Source organism: Coregonus clupeaformis, unplaced genomic scaffold, assembly GCF_020615455.1.
Source record: "Coregonus clupeaformis isolate EN_2021a unplaced genomic scaffold, ASM2061545v1 scaf1474, whole genome shotgun sequence".
NCBI classification, from domain to species: Eukaryota; Metazoa; Chordata; class Actinopteri; order Salmoniformes; family Salmonidae; genus Coregonus; species Coregonus clupeaformis.
In genome coordinates, this window is record NW_025534928.1 from 87,498 (window position 1) to 106,582 (window position 19,085).

General features: G+C 42.2%; 2 protein-coding genes across 11 annotated transcripts in view; both read left to right on the top strand.

Annotated features, from left to right (window-relative positions):
- The window catches only part of LOC121586055 (regulating synaptic membrane exocytosis protein 4), a 69,377-nt gene extending 55,207 nt beyond the window's left edge, over nucleotides 1-14,170 (top strand). For 7 of the 10 annotated variants that reach the window (XM_045218278.1, XM_045218277.1, XM_045218274.1 and 4 more), the window contains 5 exons: nucleotides 10,351-10,489; nucleotides 10,762-10,874; nucleotides 11,053-11,154; nucleotides 11,400-11,539; nucleotides 11,660-14,170. In XM_045218278.1, the coding sequence (XP_045074213.1) occupies nucleotides 10,351-10,489; nucleotides 10,762-10,874; nucleotides 11,053-11,154; nucleotides 11,400-11,539; nucleotides 11,660-11,857 (692 nt within the window). In that variant the 3' untranslated portion in view covers nucleotides 11,858-14,170. Of the gene's footprint in view, nucleotides 1-2,656; nucleotides 3,090-10,347; nucleotides 10,490-10,761; nucleotides 10,875-11,052; nucleotides 11,155-11,399; nucleotides 11,540-11,659 lie in introns of those variants that run through there. The other 3 variants (XM_041902501.2, XM_041902502.2, XM_045218280.1) reach the window with 3 other exon arrangements.
- A 1,661-nt stretch (nucleotides 14,171-15,831) lies between these two features.
- Nucleotides 15,832-18,547, top strand: LOC121585334 (dendritic cell-specific transmembrane protein-like). Its single transcript, XM_045218282.1, has 2 exons — nucleotides 15,832-16,548; nucleotides 16,824-18,547. The coding sequence occupies exons 1-2, from the start codon at nucleotides 15,832-15,834 to the stop codon at nucleotides 17,229-17,231; spliced, it is 1,125 nt and encodes a 374-aa protein (XP_045074217.1). The 3' UTR covers nucleotides 17,232-18,547.
- Nucleotides 18,548-19,085: the final 538 nt, after the last annotated feature.

A 19,085-nucleotide genomic window follows, 5' to 3' on the forward strand; every position in this document is an offset into this window, starting at 1 on the left:
AACGTCTGGATCATTCCTCTGAATCTTTCACACCCTTGTTTTACTGTAGCTCTGGGTTGTTATGGCAATGTTGAACGTACATTGCTAGGTAAAGAAAAATATAAAAAGCTGTATAGCTATATACTGTAGATATTTTTCTACTCTAAGACCTTGTTTGTGGGTTGCTTATAATGTTTATATATCTGCTCCAATCGGATGCATGTCTTGCACTCAGGTGAATGTTTTCCATTTAGACAAGTCAGACCTGTCATAATCCCCACACCAACCTCATGGTTGAAGGATTCTTCACAGGGAAGAATAAGTGTCCTCAGAGGGATCGTCTGATGCTGAGTTTTCAATGACGTGCTGTAGTAATCTACCTCTCTACATGTCCTTTACTCTTTTGAAGCATGTAGAATGTCACGCCTGCTCCCGCTCCCCCTCCCTGGCCCTCGAGGGCGCCAGGCTGCCCATCATTGCGCACACCTCTTACCATCATTGCGCACACCTCTTACCATCGCGCATCAGCGCTCATTGGACTTACCTGGACTCATTCACTTTGTTGATTGCCCCTTCTATATCTGTCTGTTCCCCAGTTTGATCCCCGTGTTTGCATTGATGTTGTATCGTTACCCCGTCCAGACGCTGTCCATGTTTTGTTCCATGTCTTTTATTTATTAAATCATCACCCTGTACTTGCTTCCTGTCTCCCAGTGTCTGTCGAACCGAGATCGTCATAGTAGAATGTAGTTGTGTATTTTTAGGTCTATAGAACTAATGGAACAATGGAACAGGGGTCAGCCAGGGGTCAGCCACGCATTCAGTAGAGTACTAGACCTCTGAGACCAACACAACACGTCACCTCTGCCATGTCAAGTGACAAGGCTATTTAACAAACTGCATTTATCGCTATCTTCTTTCTTCCTCCTGTAGTGATGAGCAGGTCACACACTGGAATGAATAGTCTAGTAATATAAAGATGCAGGTACTTTTGGCTTGTTAGTGTGACCTCACTCATTATAATGATCCAATAATTATTGGTGCCACTCCAAAACATTAAGCCTCTGGCTCTCACAGCCATATCATCTACCTCAAAGTTAATGGTGTTTGTCTGATGGTTGTGGTACGTAGGAGGAGGTGTTAGCAGGGTCCTCATTAATACACAATGAGTTGTACACAATTCTGACTTGAGTGCACTTAAAAGTGTAAATGTCTCCCATTAAGAACAGTTCAAGAGTTTAGTACGCATATCTCAACTCTCAATCTGGTTGAATCATTATCATATTCCAAACTGCTACAGATTACGCATTAAAATGACCCAATTGGTTCGGACGGTGTTCTTCTCTTCCATCTAATTTCCTTTACTTGTTCATCTGACCTAGATGAGAACCTGTCATTCAATGGACAAAAGGGGAAATTGGGCGATTTTGTTTCGTGGAAATAGGTTGCAGTGTTTCTCTTAGTGAGGACTTTTATTCCCAGTGTGGGACTGTAGCCCAGAGGTGTGCTATATTTAAAGGAGTGCAGCTCAGTGCTTGTTCAGTAATTGGCCAGTACTGTGTCTATTCTGCCAGTTTCTCTGAGAAAAAGCACTGCAGTTGGTTTTCTGACAAGATTATTAAAACAGCACAATTTAGCTGTCTGTTGTTTCAGCGCTAACCTGCCTCTACAGACACTTCGGCTCTCTCTTCACCAAGCTTGATGTCCTAGATTGGTATATAGGGCATCTCTCCCACATGCCATTACGGTCTAATTTTACTGTGCTCACAAACTTTGTAAAGGGTCTTAGGGACCACCTGTGAGATCTGGACTGAAGTGGTTCTGGCTGGATGGTCCAAGCTGGTCCAAACTGGTCCACACACACTCCCAGTACTGAAGTGAGCTAGTTAGAGGATGTCTGTTGCCTTTTCCAGTCTCTCAGGTTGAAGAGAGTGATGCCAGAAATGGACTCTGCAGTGTTTATGACTACTAATTCAAACAGTCCATGCTTGAAATGATGTTGAAGGAAGTGATGTCTCAGACAAGAATTCTGTTATTTAATAGACAGTAAATTTGAACTAGCTCTAGTGAATTCTCCTTCGATAATGGCAATAGTTTTAGCACCGCTGTACTGATGATGCATGGGTAACTTAAAAGAGAGTGGGATAGCTGGCTACATGGAGTTTGCTGCAATCTTTGGTGGAAAAACACTGAAGAGAACTGCGCTGCTGGGAACCGGGGGAGTGGGGATGGGATGGGGATGGAGATCTATCACGTGAATTGTGAGTGACCGGCATGTGGCCAACACCCCCCCTCTGTGGAATAGCTGTTCAGGGTTGTTTATGGCCCTAATGGCTGGCTGTCACAGGGACCTCTGTGGCTCTGCGTTTGTGTGTGTGTGTGTGTGTGTGTGTGTGTGTGTGTGTGTGTGTGTGTGTGTGTATTTGTGCATGCATGTGCACGTGTGCATCCGTGTGTGTGTTTGTTTGCGTGTGCATCCGTGCGTGTGTGCGAGAGAGAGAGGAGCCTGTGAGGTTCAGTGAGTTGTATCTCTGGGTAGAGCTCCTTTGCCTGGAGAGGCAGCCGAGGTGCGCCTGAGCAGAGATCCCTCTGATTGGCTGAGGAGGATGCAGCTTGCCCCCCGCCCTCTCATTCTCCCAATTGCGTTAGAAGAGGAGAGGGAGGGAGAGGAGCTGAGTAGCAGAGATAACCAAGCAGGCACATAGAACAGAGCATTAACACGGAGCAGAGAAGCAAGCAAGCTCTCTCTCTACGCAGTCTCACTCTACGCAGCACAGGGAGACAACACACAGAGCTACATCAGAAAGCCATTCTGCTACAGTACAGCACCATAGTCTGCTCTTGGGCTTCAGCGTTCAACCACCTCTTCAGTTTTCCTCTTGGTGCACGGTAGAGCTGTTTGGAGACCTTTAACCTCCGCTAGAAGGCGACTTGACTCAGGTGATTAGTGACCATGGGTAGGCAGGGGCATGATGCCAATGCAGCGGCTGGTGCCCCGGGGTCCGGGATGCGCATGCAGCGTTCCCAGAGCAAGATGAGCCTGTCTGCGTCGTTCGAGGCGCTGGCCAACTACTTCCCCTGCATGAACTCCTTCGACGAGGAGGACAGAGGTAAGATGAGATGGACCTAACCCTGAGACACTGGAGCAGACACACACAGCTGCTGCTGCTGTTGGAGGGAGAGAGAGAGGAGAGGGATGGGATGGGAGAGGGATGGGAGGATGGGAGGATGGGAGAGGGATGGGAGGATGGGAGAGGGATGGGAGGATGGGAGAGGGATGGGAGATGGATGGGAGGATGGGAGAGGGATGGGAGGATGGGAGAGGGATGGGAGATGGATGGGAGGATGGGAGAGGGATGGGAGATGGATGGGAGAGGGATGGGAGAGGGATGGGAGAGGGATGGGAGGATGGGAGAGGGATGGGAGAGGGATGGGATGGGGGATGGAGAGGGGCAGCAGTAAGAGAGGGAGCAGACGAAGGGCTGGAGGGGTGGAGAGAGATAGAGAGGGACCGGGGGAGAGAGGAGAGGGAGGGATGGACTGATGGTTGACTGATGACCCGAAAGGGGAGAGGGAGCACGGGGAGGGTGGAGGCTGTGGATGGACATGCTCAGTGTGTTTTTGGATATGCTTCTCGTAATTGACTAGCTACATCCCTGTTCGTGTCATTGGCTACTGCTTTAGATCTGATGTCTGTTCTGAAACACTGTCCTACTCCCTCATTGACTTCACTTACCAATGGCAAGCATGCTTGTCTTGTCTCGATTGGAATGAATCACTATTTGTTCTAGTGCGGGCGGTAGTTTAGATTTAGATATTGTATTGACCTCGTCTCTAGTGTCTAGTGTGTGTTTTTATAGCTGTTTTATTTCTGAGTGGGTGTTGAGAATATGTTTATGATAATCCAGATAGGATGTTTTCATAAGACTAGGTTAGGGGGATTGTATTAGCTGTGATTGTATTAGCTGGGTTAGGGGGATCGTATTACCCTCCTCCTATAAATAGACTTTAATAGACTCCTCTGAAATAGACATGATCCACTGGAATGTTGCGATAATACGGTAGAAATGTCTCCAGCCCCCTTCATCTCAATCCCCTTTCTGGGTAGACACTGACTTTAATGCTTCCTTACCTGGAGTTACAGGTACTAGAGTAGTCGACCCGAAATGTGCGTCCAATCAAGTTACTGTTCACAAACATTTCTCCCAGATGACACAAACTGTATTGATGATGTTTGTAAACAGTCATTTGATTGGACGGAAGTGACACTGCAGGTGAGCCTTTGATGTGTAGTTTAACATGTTACGTAAAGACAGTATCTTAGAGTGTTTTAGGACTCCAGCAGAGAATATCTCCTCAAATTAAGGTTTTATTCTAGCATCTAGGCTCTGGGAAAATCACGGTTTTTAAGAACATATATCTTTTTTCAAGGCTAGGTCTGGATGCACTGCAGCATCTCCTAAATGCTTTTTATTTTATTCTATCTTTCACAGATCCTTAGCTCTTTGCAGAATACATATTTTTATAGACTGTTTTCCCTTTTAGTGGGTTATAGAGTTTAATGACGTGTATGGAAAGCACTTTCAATGGCAGTAGCTTAATTTCTAATTAAGACTGAGTATATCTGTCTGAGTGAGCTTTCAAAGATCCACTCCGTAATCTTTTTAATGCTCTACCTTAATAACAAACCATGACAACGGCAAAGCCTGTGTGTGTGTGTCTGTATGAGTTTGTGTGTATGAGTGTATGTGTATGAGTGTGTGTGTGAGTGTGTGTGTGGCCTGGCTCATGGCACCTACTGTCACGATCGTCTGAGGAAACGGACCAATACGCAGCGCGTGGAGTGAACATGATGACTTTAATGATAAAGCACGTAAATACAAAACAAAAGACGAAAGTGAAGTCCTACAGTGACAATAACTAAACAGGAACAAAAACCCACAAACAAACAGTGAAACACAACAGTATATATATGGCTCCCAATCAGAGATAACGAGCCGACAGCTGACACTCGTTACCTCCGATTGGGAGTCATTGACCAATCACCACTAAACACAAACAAAATGAAACTCACCCAACCCCAACACCACCAAATGAAATACACCCTGGCTCTAACACACAGTCCTGGAGCCAGAGTGTGACACCTACAGTCTCATCATAATCACACATGTTAATTCAGCATTACTCTGTCCAATGAGGTATAAACTGCATCATTAAAAACAGTTGGCTGGCCATTAAAAAGAGATTTCAAAGATGAGCTTCTCCTCCTTTATTAGTATGGCCATCCATAATGACCTCAGATACAACAATATGCAGGCTAACCACAGTACATACAGTGGTCAGGTTGACCTTGGCTTTGATTCAGCTGAATGAATGTTAATTGATCATTCAGTACATCGCTCATTGATTGTGTTTAGGTAGTTCCTATATGGCAGAAGCCTGACTGTCTGTCACACTGGCAGGTCTTTAGATGCCTTTAGACGTCACTGTCAGCTTCTTTGAATCCGGTTTGCTTTGTCAGTGCTGAGAAGAGAGGAAGAGGAGGCGGATGTCATTGAATAGCTGAGCTGCCAGGGTTCTGGCCTCAGCAGTGAGTGCCTGCCTGAGAAATAAAAGCTTATCATTCTCTGATTCTAAGAGTCTGTACTTCCTGTGGATGGGAGACAGGCAGGCAGGCAGGCAGACAGGAAGGGAGAGATGCTGCAGGCAGGGACAGTAGCCAGAGTATAATTAATGTGTTTGATATGGGCAAATTCTAGGCACAAATCACACACACAAATAAAAATTTAGAGAGAGGGAAATTGCATTAAGGACAATATGAATATGCCAGATTATTTTCAGTTTATTTGAACACAGAATGGGGAATTATTGAGCTGTCTTCAAACTGTAAGAAGTCTTGGTTAAAGAGGGCTTTATTATCCCCTCTGTGTGTTGTCTTCAGAAAGGTTGTTCCTGTGATAAAGCAGAACCACTCTTACGTACAGTGCCAGTCAAAAGTTTGGATACACCTACTCATTCAAGGGTTTTTCTTTATTTTCACTATTTTTTACATTGTAGAATAATAGTGAAGACATCAAAACTATGAAATAACACATATGGAATCATATAGTAACCAAAAAAGAGTTAAACAAATCAAAATATATTTTATATTTGAGATTCTTCAAATAGCCACCCATTGCCTTGATGACAGCTTTGCACACTCTTGGCATTCTCTCAACCAGCTTCACCTGGAATGCTTTTCCAACAGTCTTGAAGGAGGTCCCACATATGCTGAGCACTAGTTGGCTGCTTTTCCTTCACTCTGCCGTCCGACTCATCACAAACCATCTCAATTGGGTTGAGGTAGGGGGATTGTGGAGGCCAGGTCGTCTGATGCAGTGCTCCATCACTCTCCTTCTTGGTAAAATGGCCCTTACACAGCCTGGAGGTGTGTTGGGTCATTGTCTTGTTGAAAAATATATGATAGTCCCACTAAGCCCAAACCAGATGGGATGGCGTATCGCTGTAGAATGCTGTGGTAGCCATGCTGGTTAAGTGTGCCTTAAATTCTAAATAAATCATAGACAGTGAAATCTCCAATTTGGACTCCAGACCAAAGGACAAATTTCCACCGGTCTAATGTCCATTGCTCGTGTTTCTTTAGCAGTGTTTTTTTTTGCAGCAATTCGACCATGAAGGCCTGATTCACACAGTCCCCTCTGAACAGTTGATGTTGAGATGTGTTTGTGACTTGAACTCTGTGAAGCATTTATTTGGGCTGCAATTTCTGAGGCTGGTAACTCTAATTAACTTATCCTCTGCAGCAGCGGTAACTCTGGGTCTTCCATTCCTGTGGAGGTCCTCATGAGAGCCAGTTTCATCATAGCGCTTGATGGTTTTTGCGACTGCACTTGAAGAAACTTTCAAAGTTCTTGACATTTTCCGTATTGACTGACCTTCATGTCTTAAAGTAATGATGGACTGTCGTTTCTCTTAGCTTATTTGAGCTGTTCTTGCCATAATATGGACTTGGTCTTTTACCAAATAGGGCTATCTTCTGTATACCCCCCTACCTTGTCACAACACAACTGATTGGCTCAAACGCATTAAGAAGGAAAGAAATTCCACGAATTAACTTTTAAGAAGGCACACCTGTTAATTGAAATGCATTCCAGGTGACTACCTCATAAAGCTGGTTGAGAGAATGCCAAAAGTGTGCAAAGCTGTCATAAAGGCAAAGGGTGGCTATTTGAAGAATCTCATATATAAAATATATTTTGATTTGTTTAACACTTTTTTTGTTTACTACATGATTCCATATGTGTTATTTCATAGTTGTGATGTCTTCACTATTATTATATAATGTAAAAATAAAGAAAAACCCTTGAATGAGTAGGTGTGTCCAAACTTTTGACTGGTAGGGTATGTAAACATTGAGTGACAAACATTCACTCTCTATGTTGACATGCATTCCCTGACAGTGTGTGTTGAGTGGTCATGCTTGCCACATAAATCAGCTCTCTTTACGTTCGTTCTCTTTACCCTGGTTATCCTCCGAGTTAAACAATATAACAAACAGATCACCGACCATTTCGAATCCCACCGTACCTTCTCCGCTATGCAATCTGGTTTCCGAGATGGTCATGGGTGCACCTCAGCCACGCTCAAGGTCCTAAACGATATAATAACCGCGATCGATAAAAGACAGTACTGTGCAGCCGTCTTTATCGACCTGGCCAAGGCTTTTGACTCTGTCAATCACCGCATTCTTATTGGCAGACTAAATAGCCTTGGTTTCTCAAATGACTGCCTCGCCTGGTTCACCAACTACTTCTCAGATAGAGTTCAATGTGTCAAATCGGAGGGCCTGTTGTCTGGACCTCTGGCAGTCTCTATGGGGGTGCCACAGGGTTCAATTCTCGGGCCGACTCTATTCTCTGTGTATATCAATGATGTCGCTCTTGTTGCTGGTGACTCTCAGATCCACCTCTACGCAGACGACACCATTTTGTATACATCTGGCCCTTCATTGGACACTGTGTTAACAAACCTCCAAACGAGCTTCAATGCCATACAACACTCATTCTGTGGCCTCCAACTGCTCTTAAACACTAGTAAAACTAAATGCATGCTCTTCAATCGAACGCTGCTTGCACCCGTCCGCCCGACTAGAATCACTACTCTCGGCGGGTCTGACTTAGAATATGTGGACAACTACAAATACCTAGGCGTCTGGTTAGACTGTAAACTCTCCTTCCAGACTCACATTAAGCATCTCCAATCCAAAGTTAAATCTAGAATTGGCTTCCTATTTCGCAACAAAGCCTCCTTCACTCATGCTGCTAAACATGCCCTCGTAAAACGGACTATCCTACCGATACTTGACTTCGGCGATGTCATTTACAAAATAGCTTTCAACACTCTACTCAGCAAATTGGATGTAGTCTATCACAGTGCCATCCGTTTTGTCACCAAAGCCCCATATACTACCCACCATTGTGACCTGTACGCTCTGGTTGGCTGGCCCTCACTACATATTCGTCACCAAGCCCACTGGCTCCAGGTCGTCTATAAATCTCTTCTAGGCAAATCCCCGCCTTATCTTAGCTCATTGGTCACCATAGCAACACCCACCCGTAGTATGCGTTCCAGCAGGTATATCTCACTGGTCATCCCCAAAGCTAACACCTCCCCAAAGCCAACACCTCCATTCCTTCCAGTTCTCTGCTGCAAATGACTGGAACGAACTGCAAAAATCTCTGAAGCTGGAGACACTTATCTCCCTCACTATCTTTAAGCATCAGTTGTCAGAGCAGCTTACCGATCACTGCACCTGTACACAGCCCATCTGTAATTAGCCCACCCAACTACCTCATCCCCATATTGTTATTTACATTGTTATTTATTTTGATCATTTGCACCCCAGTATCTCTATTTGCACATCATCTTCTGCACATCTATCACTCCAGTGTTAATACTAAATTGTAATTATTTTGCAGTATGGCCTATTTATTGCCTTACCTCCATAACTTACTACATTTGCACACACTGTATATAGATTTTCTATTGTGTTATTGACTGTACGTTATGTTTATTCCATATGTAACTCTGTGTTTGTTGTTTTTATCGCACTGCTTTGCTTTATCTTGGCCAGGTCGCAGTTGTAAATGAGAACTTGTTCTCAACTGGCTTACCTGGTTAAATAAAGGTGAAATAAAAATAAATAAATAAAATAACTCAAAAACTCTGCTTCCTGCATTCCTTACTGAGAGACAAGACAGACCCATTAGTTCACCTTTTACCATTTTACACTTTTAATTAGTCCGGTGTACCCCGTATGCATTTTTGTATTTGAATGAACAGCCATTTTGTTTCTTTAGTTCTCTGCAAAAAGCCCTGTCATGTGACTGTTGTAGAGCTCTGCAGTGGCTGACCTGTACTAGTACCAGTACCTGCTCCTACAGTATATCCTCCTCCTGGCCCTCCTTGGTGGTTTGCAAAGAATGCCATTCAGGCCTCACGCAGCTCCAGCCACGTCCTGGCCATGTGCCCCTACTGTCACACAGATTGGAGGAGATGTTCAGCAGGTCTAATGGGGGCAGTCAGCTGTCACCTTGTATCAGTTGGGGGAGGCCAGACACTGAATGGTCCTAGGTGGAACAGAGGGATGGAGGGAGGGGTGGAGGGAGGGGTGGAGAGAGGGAGAGAGAGAGAGGTAGAGAGAGGGAGAGGGAGAGAGGGAGAGAGGGAGAGAGGGAGAGAGATAGAGGGAGAGAGAGAGAGAGAGAGAGAGAGAGAGAGAGAGAGAGAGAGAGAGAGAGAGAGAGAGAGAGAGAGAGAGAGAGAGATGGAGAGAGGGAGAGAGATAGAGGGAGAGAGAGATACTAAGCTAGAGCAAGAACCCTGCAGGGCAGGCAGCCGGTGCTCTGGCATGGCAGGAAGAGGGATGTACATGGTCTTCTTCTGTTTAGCCCATTCATACACGAACACACATACACGCGCAAACACACAACTCTGTTTTTTCTTATATTTCTGTTGATAATATGACACTTTATGTTGAATAAATCTCTTTGCTAAATTATCACATGGAAGTTGCAGTGCCTTGGTAGCACTGAGAATAGGGTGCATGATGTTGTTGGTAGAATTGCCATAGAGTGGAAGTGTGTTCTTCCTGTTGATGACTTCAATGAGACTTCTCGTAATCAGTGAAAACGCTATGTCTGCAATTTACCTACTGGATGTAATTCGAAAGCACAGCACACACTTGAGAGCAATGTATTGACTATTTCTCCCCCCTGCTCTCTATCTTTCCCTCTCTCTCCCTCTCTCTCTCTCTCTCCCTTTCCCTCTCTCTCTCTTTCTCCCACTCCGTCCCTCTGTTCTGTCCAGAAGCCGGTGGGAAGAAGCTTCGCAGTACCGTCCAGAGGAGCACAGAAACGGGCTTGGCCGTAGAGATGAGGAGCAGGATGACTCGGCAGGCGAGCAGAGAGTCCACCGACGGCAGCATGAACAGCTACAGCTCCGAGGGAAAGTAAGTGGAGTATGACGCATACCAATGTGATAATGTACACCCCCCCCCCAAAAAAAAACAAAAGAATTGGGTTTTAGGTCAAATTTAAGGTTGGGGTGCTCATTTGAATTTCCTGTCTTTTTTGGATCTTGTCAACTCTAAATATGTTAGAACATCGTTTTTGTATTTAATTGTACCTTTGATGGTGACGCAGCAAGAAATCAAGTTCAAGCTTTGAGGCCTTCTTCTTTAGTCTCCATAGTTACCAGTGTCATCTTTCTCTTCCGTTCCAGCCTGATCTTCCCTGGTGTGAGGCTCTCCTCGGATGCCCAGTTCTCTGACTTCCTGGATGGACTAGGCCCAGCCCAGCTGGTTGGACGACAGACGCTAGCGACACCACCCATGGGTAGGTGGATCAGATTCCTGGAACAATGTTGTATCAAGAGATTTTGAATGAATGAATGAATTATATATTTTATTTGTGTGTCAAGATACCTTTAGCGACCTCATCCCATACGGAATGGATATCTGTATTGTGTAAAGGGAGTGTTGACATTGTGTTGGCTGTGGTGTGTGTGGTTCAGGTGACATCCAGATTGGAATCGTGGACAAGAAAGGAGCGCTGGAGGTGGAGGTGATCCGAGCCCGTGGCCTTGTGGGAAAACCAGGTTCCAAGGCACTGCCAGGTAATTTACTACATGATGTATAATATATTAATATATACTATTTAGCAGACACATTTAGCCAAAGCTACTTACAGTACCGTGAGTACATACATTTTTAGTATCCTGTATGTGAGTAGAATAGAATAGAACCCACAGCCTTGAACTTCATGTTAATACCAACTGGTCACTATGGTAACCAGAGTTTCAACCAACTGACAATGCTGCCAATAGTATAGTAACCTTTTTGTCTCTCTCTCTCTTCGTAGCACCATATGTAAAGGTATATCTTTTAGAAAACGGAGCCTGCATAGCCAAAAAGAAAACAAAAGTAGCAAGAAAAACCTTGGATCCCCTTTACCAGCAGCAACTGCCGTTCGAAGAGGCTCCTGGAGGGAAAGTTCTACAGGTAAACTTCTACGTTCTACAAGGCCTTGATAAATACTTCACAGTTCACACATCATTTCTAAGCAAATGCAGGCATCTAAAATATTATAATAACATGTCTAATAAACCCTCTTCTCCACAGATTATCGTATGGGGAGACTACGGACGCATGGACCATAAATCCTTTATGGGAGCGGTTCAGATACTTTTAGATGAGCTGGACCTGTCCAACATGGTGATTGGCTGGTTCAAGCTCTTTCCTCCTTCCTCATTGGTGGACCCTACCCTGGCCCCCTTGACAAGAAGAGCTTCCCAAACGTCATTGGATAGCCGGTCATAGCAGTGTGTGGACTGATAGCATTGTTGTAGCAGCAGCACCCAGTGTTGAGGTTAAACAAGTTGCGACAGACAGGTCACGCCCCCCGGTTACACTGCATGCTTGATGTTGTGTCTTCTGAGCCTGTTTCTAGGGGTGCAAACGTGATCCTGTGTTTTGAGCAAAATGTCGCACACATTGTGCGTAGCGAGCGTCGCTCCCTCGGCCGGGTCGGAGCGCCAGCTCGGATTGGAAGGCCGTAACGGACTCCTTAGCACGAGGAATCGTCTCTAAATCGAGCGATTCCAGGTTTTCATCCAATCTTAAGCCATGGGGGTCAGAACTGGGAACCCGCTCGATGAGTTCTACAGAAGCCCTTTTCGAATGAAAAATAAATGTTTTCGTTTTTAATTAATTTTTTTGTTTTTTGTTTGTTTATTGTGGATGTACTTGTATACCTGAAGGGGTGACTGACAGTGTTGTCCTGTCCAGAAGCTTGGTCACGCCACGCCAACAGACCTAGCTAGATGTGTAAATGAAGCTATGAGGATCATTGCAATAGGAGAGGTGGGGTGGCCCAGGTAAAGCTCACACTCCGAATATGAGGCCCTAGTCAAAATACCTATACAGTGTAGGTAGTAGATCACACCAGAGAGACAATACTAAAGTTACTAAAGGCAATACAGAAGAGGCGACTGTACTATCGACGCTCCAGAATCTAATGATCAGAACCCACAACAAGACTAACTTTTATGACCTAACATTATTATTTCTCTGTTGATATAGTGTATGACATTTAAATGACGATAAAAAAAAAAAGATTTTTGCATGGACAAAAATTTAGCTGAATAAAAAAAATATGAAAATTATTTTCTTGAGGCTGCAACTTGCAAAAAAAAGATGAATAAAAACAAATAAAACAGATCAGCCATTTTCAACAATTTATATTATTTTTAAAGATAAATGTCACTAGTGCATGGTTTTCAAAGGGGAGTGAATGCAACAGCGTGATAAAAAAGACACATTGTTTATCATTCTTTAGACCATCCATAACATAAGTCTGTGTTTGGCAGACATACAGTAAGAGAAACTAAAATAAAAACTTTTTGAGTTATTTAACAAAAAAAAACAGTTTATGTGACAAAGTGATGATGAAAATAAATGTAAATGATTTATTTCATTGTAAAGGTTTACAAGCCTTATAAAGATAAACATAATGTTTAAATTGTACACGTCTCTTTTTCTCTCTTGTCCCAGGGCACCCCCTGATATTGTCCAGAGTTTCAGGACTGTTGGTTCTTTTACAGTTCTATATCGTTTCAATATGTCTTTTTTGGGATTTGATTTGTTTAACAAGCATGTTGAAAAGGATTTTCTGCAACATGGCTTGGGCACACCTTAAAGTAACTCAGCATGTTTTGATAAAGATGATATTTGGGGTTTTTGCAGTTTCTTGTACAGTGCATGTCAACTTCGTTACTTTTTCCCCTCTACAGCAAATGAATTAGTTACTTTCATGGCCAAACTATTAAAACGTTTTAACAAAACATTCCACCAACTCCTAGATCATATTTTATTTCCAATTTTTCAAAAAGAATGACAAGTAAAAATACTTTATATTCATTGGAGGTTGACAAAAAAGTTTTGGTTGCAAGTGTATTTTATTTCAGTATTGTTAACTAACATGCAAAAATAATCTGTATTGGTACAGCAAGAGGGATATTTATTTCCAAGCAAGAAGCAGCAAACATACAACTTATGTATATTGCTGTGTAGTTCAGGCACTGTTTGTGAGGATGAGCAACATGGGATATTGCCACACAATATGAATTTAGTTTTTCTGTTTTTGTGAAAATAAAATTAATTTCATATATTTTTATTTGTTTATTTACAAGCCAAGACCAGTTTATATTTTATTTTCTATTTTTAGTAATTATAAATGCTTCTTGTGTATGAGAGGTATATGAATCTTACAGTTATGTCTGAATGAAAATAAACTGAGACGTTATTCCTTTTCCATGTTAAACCTATACATTCTAATGTCCATCCAATATCTTGTTGCTATAACAAGCTATATACTTTCATTTTTGATTTACATTGTACATATTAGAAATTTGAATAAAACAAGCAAACATAAATAGATTAATAGAATATTTTGGAATAGGAATAATGTCTCACATGATGACAAAGAAATATGTTATTTACCCTTTTGAATGCCTTTTCTTTATTTTGTTTTGGTGCAATGTGTTTATGCCAAGGCTATGTCTTGGTGAAGTATGGTTGAGTACAGAGATTTATGTAAGTTATTTTTCAAATAAAAAATGGATATTACACTGACACTGAGTCACAGCGAACAATATCAACACACAAGAGCATTTTTATCTATCTGGGCATGACTATTTCCTGTTCCACAACATCCACAAATTACTATCTTTATTCCTCCAGGTAGGTTGGGAGTAAAAAGGAAAACCCATTATATTTTACAATAACAAACTGGCTGGCAAGTACCAACATAAAGGTCACAACCTTTGTGGCCCACAAATGGTTCCTACCTATACTACAGTCTACACTACAGATATTTCATTTAGTCTTTCAGAACTGTATACAGCATGTGAACTAATCAATACTAAGTTCAAGCTGGGGGAAGTTAAGATACAAGTTGTAGGAGTCAGTTCCACTTCCCATCATATGAGTGCAAAGTTGTGCTTCCACTAAATTCTTTGCCGACACTGCAGATGAAAGAACAACCTATAATTTTGGAGAGAGCCAGGAATACATTTTACTCAGAACTAAAAAGAAAGTTCCTCTTTTACTGTTGTTAAAACACACACAATATACAGCTGTGTAGAGTGGTATGTTGGAATGACCAACAATGCTCTAATGCTCTCCTTATATTGAAGGTTGTACTACTTGAATAGTAAGTAAGTCAGTAAGTAAGTAAGTAATTAAGTATCTTAGTAAGTTAACCACCTATCACAAAATGCTGTACTTCAACAATGACAGTACTGTATTTTCAGTTTACTCTTCACGTGTTTGGTGAGATGAACTCCTGCAGTGTGGTAAGACGGTTAAGTGAGCGACGCCTCCGACTGGGAGGTGACTAAGTTCTGAAATTTTAAATGGGAAATGAGTAAGTGTTGAGGTTAAAATTGGTATGAAAGCTTGAGAGTTCTGCTCATCACTTCACATAATCTACTATACAGACATACCACAGAGGACCAGCAGGTAAGCGTGTTGTGATAATGCTGAATTTGTGAGGCTCTAGTAATGCTTTCCAAAGTAATGGTGGATTGTTATGAAAAACTATGTTTAAGGTATAAGGTTGGACACACCAGGTGTCTGCCCAAGATAGTCAACAGTTACTGTAGTTTTAAAGCAACTTTTGGTTCCCTCTAACTATATGTCATGCTAGACTTTACCCAAAATAAGAGTTACACTTTTTTTTATGGACATGATAAATCAAATGAAATCATATTTATCTATCCTCTTGGATTTCAGGCATATCTCAGTCCTCTTAATATTAATAGATTATTTGATTATTCTTCCTGAAAACCTGGTTGTTTGTTTTAATATTTTTCTTCAGTGTGCTTGGGTAGCACTTTACGTAGATAAATTACCAGATATTTACCAAGAAATTACATGGTTAAATGGAAATTACATAGTTATAACCTATGAATTACTTGTTTCTTTTGGATTCATTCAAACAATTTTTTTGCCACAATCTGTGAGACAAAATTTCAGTCATGGAATTTTCAAGGATTTACAGTATTATCAGACACATATTTGTCGTTCTACCTTTCTCAGGTACTGTGATTTCATCAGTGATGAAACAACTTGCCCTCAATTGAAATGAACCCTGTATCGCTCCTGGTCTGCTGCTGTAGCCCTATACACAACAAACACCAGGCAGGGCTGGAGAGACCGATCAGTCCTCTTGATCACCTGTCTCACCTTCAGTCTCGTCCTGAGCTCCATCCTCCTCCTCTACCTGCTCTGTCATGCAGTACGGCCTGCTGGTGGCTGCTGGGATAGCATGCTCTTGCTGGGTGGTTGTGGGGGCCTCTCTGTTCCTCTCTAAGAGGGTGCGTTGCTTTGGGGTTCTGTTTGTGCTCTCCTGTGGGATGAGGCAGGGCCGGAACGTTCTCATCACCGCTGGGACCAGTTTGGTGGTTCTCAAGAACGTCCAGAACACACTGGAGAACGTCACAGGGCTCAGTAGGAGTATGGTGTGCAACCTGCAGGCCAAGAGGGTGTCCATCAACATCACACCGCTCTGTAACTACATCAAGATGTTGAGATGGGTCGGTGATGTACTCAGAACGTTCACAGACTTCGGGGTGGCGGAGTTGGTGTCTGATCTGGAGGTCACATCCAGAGGAGACTCTGAGAAGTTCATGGAGAAGCTGGTTGGAGCAGAGAGGACTCTGAATGGAACTGCAAAGAGCATCTGGGCCGCGGTGGACACGATATCCTCTGTAGGTCAGAGACTGTTCCCTGCCTTCAACTTCCTCCTACTGATGGGCTTCACAGTGCTGCACTTGAGGAGATACCGCCACAACAAGAAATATGAAAACATGTACATAACCAGGACGTTCATTCATTTTGATGAGAAGCAGAAGGCAGAAGGAAGGCCTCCAGTGCTCCCCCTCACACCGAAGGAGGCTAGATGCTACATCACCATCCCTTCACCTCGACTCAGTGCCATGGAAGGGAAAGCAATGCTCAAATTCAGTTTCCCAGTGTTCACCCATTGTCTAGCCTGGGTCTTGTTCATAGGTGTTGATGTATTCATGTTCTGGTTCGTTGAGGTCATCAGAATGCGACTTCATGAGCTAGAGCCATTTCATGTTCCTTTGTTTATGAACATAAACGTAAGTAGCTATGTTAGTAAAACACACAACAAGATGCAGTCTTAGTCAATGATTTATTGCATTAATTCATTCAATACAATCTAGCCACTAGGCTATAACCCTGTTACTCTACTGAACCATTGTTGTTTCAGGAAGACATGACCGTTGTTGGTGTCATCATTTCAGAGGAGATCGACAGGAGGGATTTCTCCTACCAGGTGTCCCTCTTTGAGAAGAGTTGCCTTCCTAAACCTAGACTACTACTCTATGACTCCATCCTGCCCCTGGTTGTGTTACTAGCTGCCCTTCTCAGCATGGCCCTGATGTCTGCCAAGCTCACACAGATCAGGCTCATGGTGTGTGAGCAGTTCTTCTCCACTAACGCTGAGGAGAGGGTGGAGTTTCTGCATGCTAAGATCCTGAAGAAGAGATCAAGAAAGGAAGGGAAAAGGAAAGCTCAGGAAAGCAGTCTGAAATCCCTCATCAAGAAGGTCTGTATAATCCAGAGATCATTGAGAAACACTGATGGAAACCTTAGAATGGTATAATACTGTATATTACATAGATTTTCTTATGTGGCCTACAGCGCTGAACATTGTCATAATTTGTCCCAGGGAAAAAGTGCAGAGTCATTTCTCAGTAAGACAATAGATACAGTATATGTATGTTACTAATGTACTGTTTGATTAATCCATACTTTCTTCATCAGCCAGATTTCTGGTGTCCAATACTCTACAGACCACAGGAGGATGACTCCTTTCACCAAGCAAGCTAGACTTTATGCTGCCACAGGAAGAAGTGAGACACACCTTTTTTTGTTGAAAATGTGAATTATGTAACTCGTTACATTATATAACAACTTTAATCTAGACTAATGACATGTTGTCACTGTAAATAGATACAGTATTTCAGTTTGTTAATTAAAGTACCTGTATAAATAAAGGTAAAACAATTGTTCTGATACTAATAAAACAAATAAAGGTTAAATTATGGTTACCAAGGTTTCCAAGCAACTTTTTGAAGCAATATAATGTGAGATGTAAATAGTTCAAACAATGAATAATTGGGACAAAATGACACTTCATTTTAAAGAATAAAAACACCACAAAAACAGCCTTCAATCATAGTAACTGAGATATAAACTTCTTGTATCTCTATGTCATGTCTTTAACTTCTGCATATTCTTCATTGTTACCATGCCTATGGAGTTTGGATGATCATAAGTGCACAGGGTAATTGTCTGCAATGAGAACACATAGATCTGCAAAACATGATATCTGTTTCAGTTGTTTAATGTCGATGAAAAACGACAGGGACAGTTTCGCTAACATCATCACACAAACCAGACCTTCCCTAAATGTGCACGCCCCTATTCAGCTCCCATCATGCACTTGGTGTTTAGTCACACTCCATTAGCATTATATCCAGATGCCATAATGCTCATTTACCACAGTGATTCTAGTGGGTCCTGACAGTGATACATCCCCCTTCACAGGATGCTGACAGTCAGTCAGGAGACGTACCCCTTTATGCTTCTGTAATGTTGAAATATGATGTTACATTTACCAGATTATTTTGTCTCAAGGTATTTAGAGTTGGGTTCGAAATGATTGACTACCTTGATAAAGATGTGCAAAAATGACTGCATAAAATAAATAATTCAAATACTGAGCTATATTGTATGCTCAAAAAAATTGGGAAATTATATTATTTTATACTTATACAATTGCTGAGTGAACGATTTTGTTTAACAAGTAATATTCGTTTTTTCTCAAAGAGTTATTGACACTCCTGTTTTCAATACCTTTCAATACCTCACCTTGCGAAAATAACGGCACTGAGCCTTTTTCCAAATTCCTTAATACAGAATCCTTCCAGATACTTGATATCCTAAGTCTGCGCTTATGGACTGCCCTAATCAATTCAAACCACAGGTTTTCAATGGGTTTCAAGTCCAGAGACTGAGATGGTCACTGCAATATGTTGATTTTGTGGACAATTAACTATTTCAATTTTTACACCTACCTTTTCTCTCAGCAATTGTATTAGTATAAAATAATATAATTTACAACTTTTTTGAGAGCATACAATATAGCTCAGTATTTGAATTATTTATTTTAGACAGGCATTTTTGCTTATCTTTATCAAGGGCGTAAATAATTTCGGACCCCACTGTATATTAAGATAAAGGATCATGTGAAAATGTTTGCCTAATACCATAATTGGACGTCATTGCTCAATTGTGCCAGGCAGGTAAATTCAGTAAAGTGCAGTGTGAGTGTTTTAAAGAAAATATATACTATTTTAACCCAGGTCTGTTACTGAGAGAAGGCACAGTGAAAGAGAAGGCAGAGCGACTGTCACAAGCCGGGCTAGAAACTCCGGTCTCAGATGTGGAGAGC

Excerpts from the sequence above, each read along its gene's own strand:
- LOC121585334 (XM_045218282.1), top strand. The coding sequence starts at position 15,832 with ATGCAGTACGGCCTGCTGGTGGCTGCTGGGATAGCATGCTCTTGCTGG. Across the intron at positions 16,549-16,823 it reads TCAGTGCCATGGAAGGGAAA|TTGTTGTTTCAGGAAGACAT; the intron begins GCAATGCTCAAA and ends TCTACTGAACCA.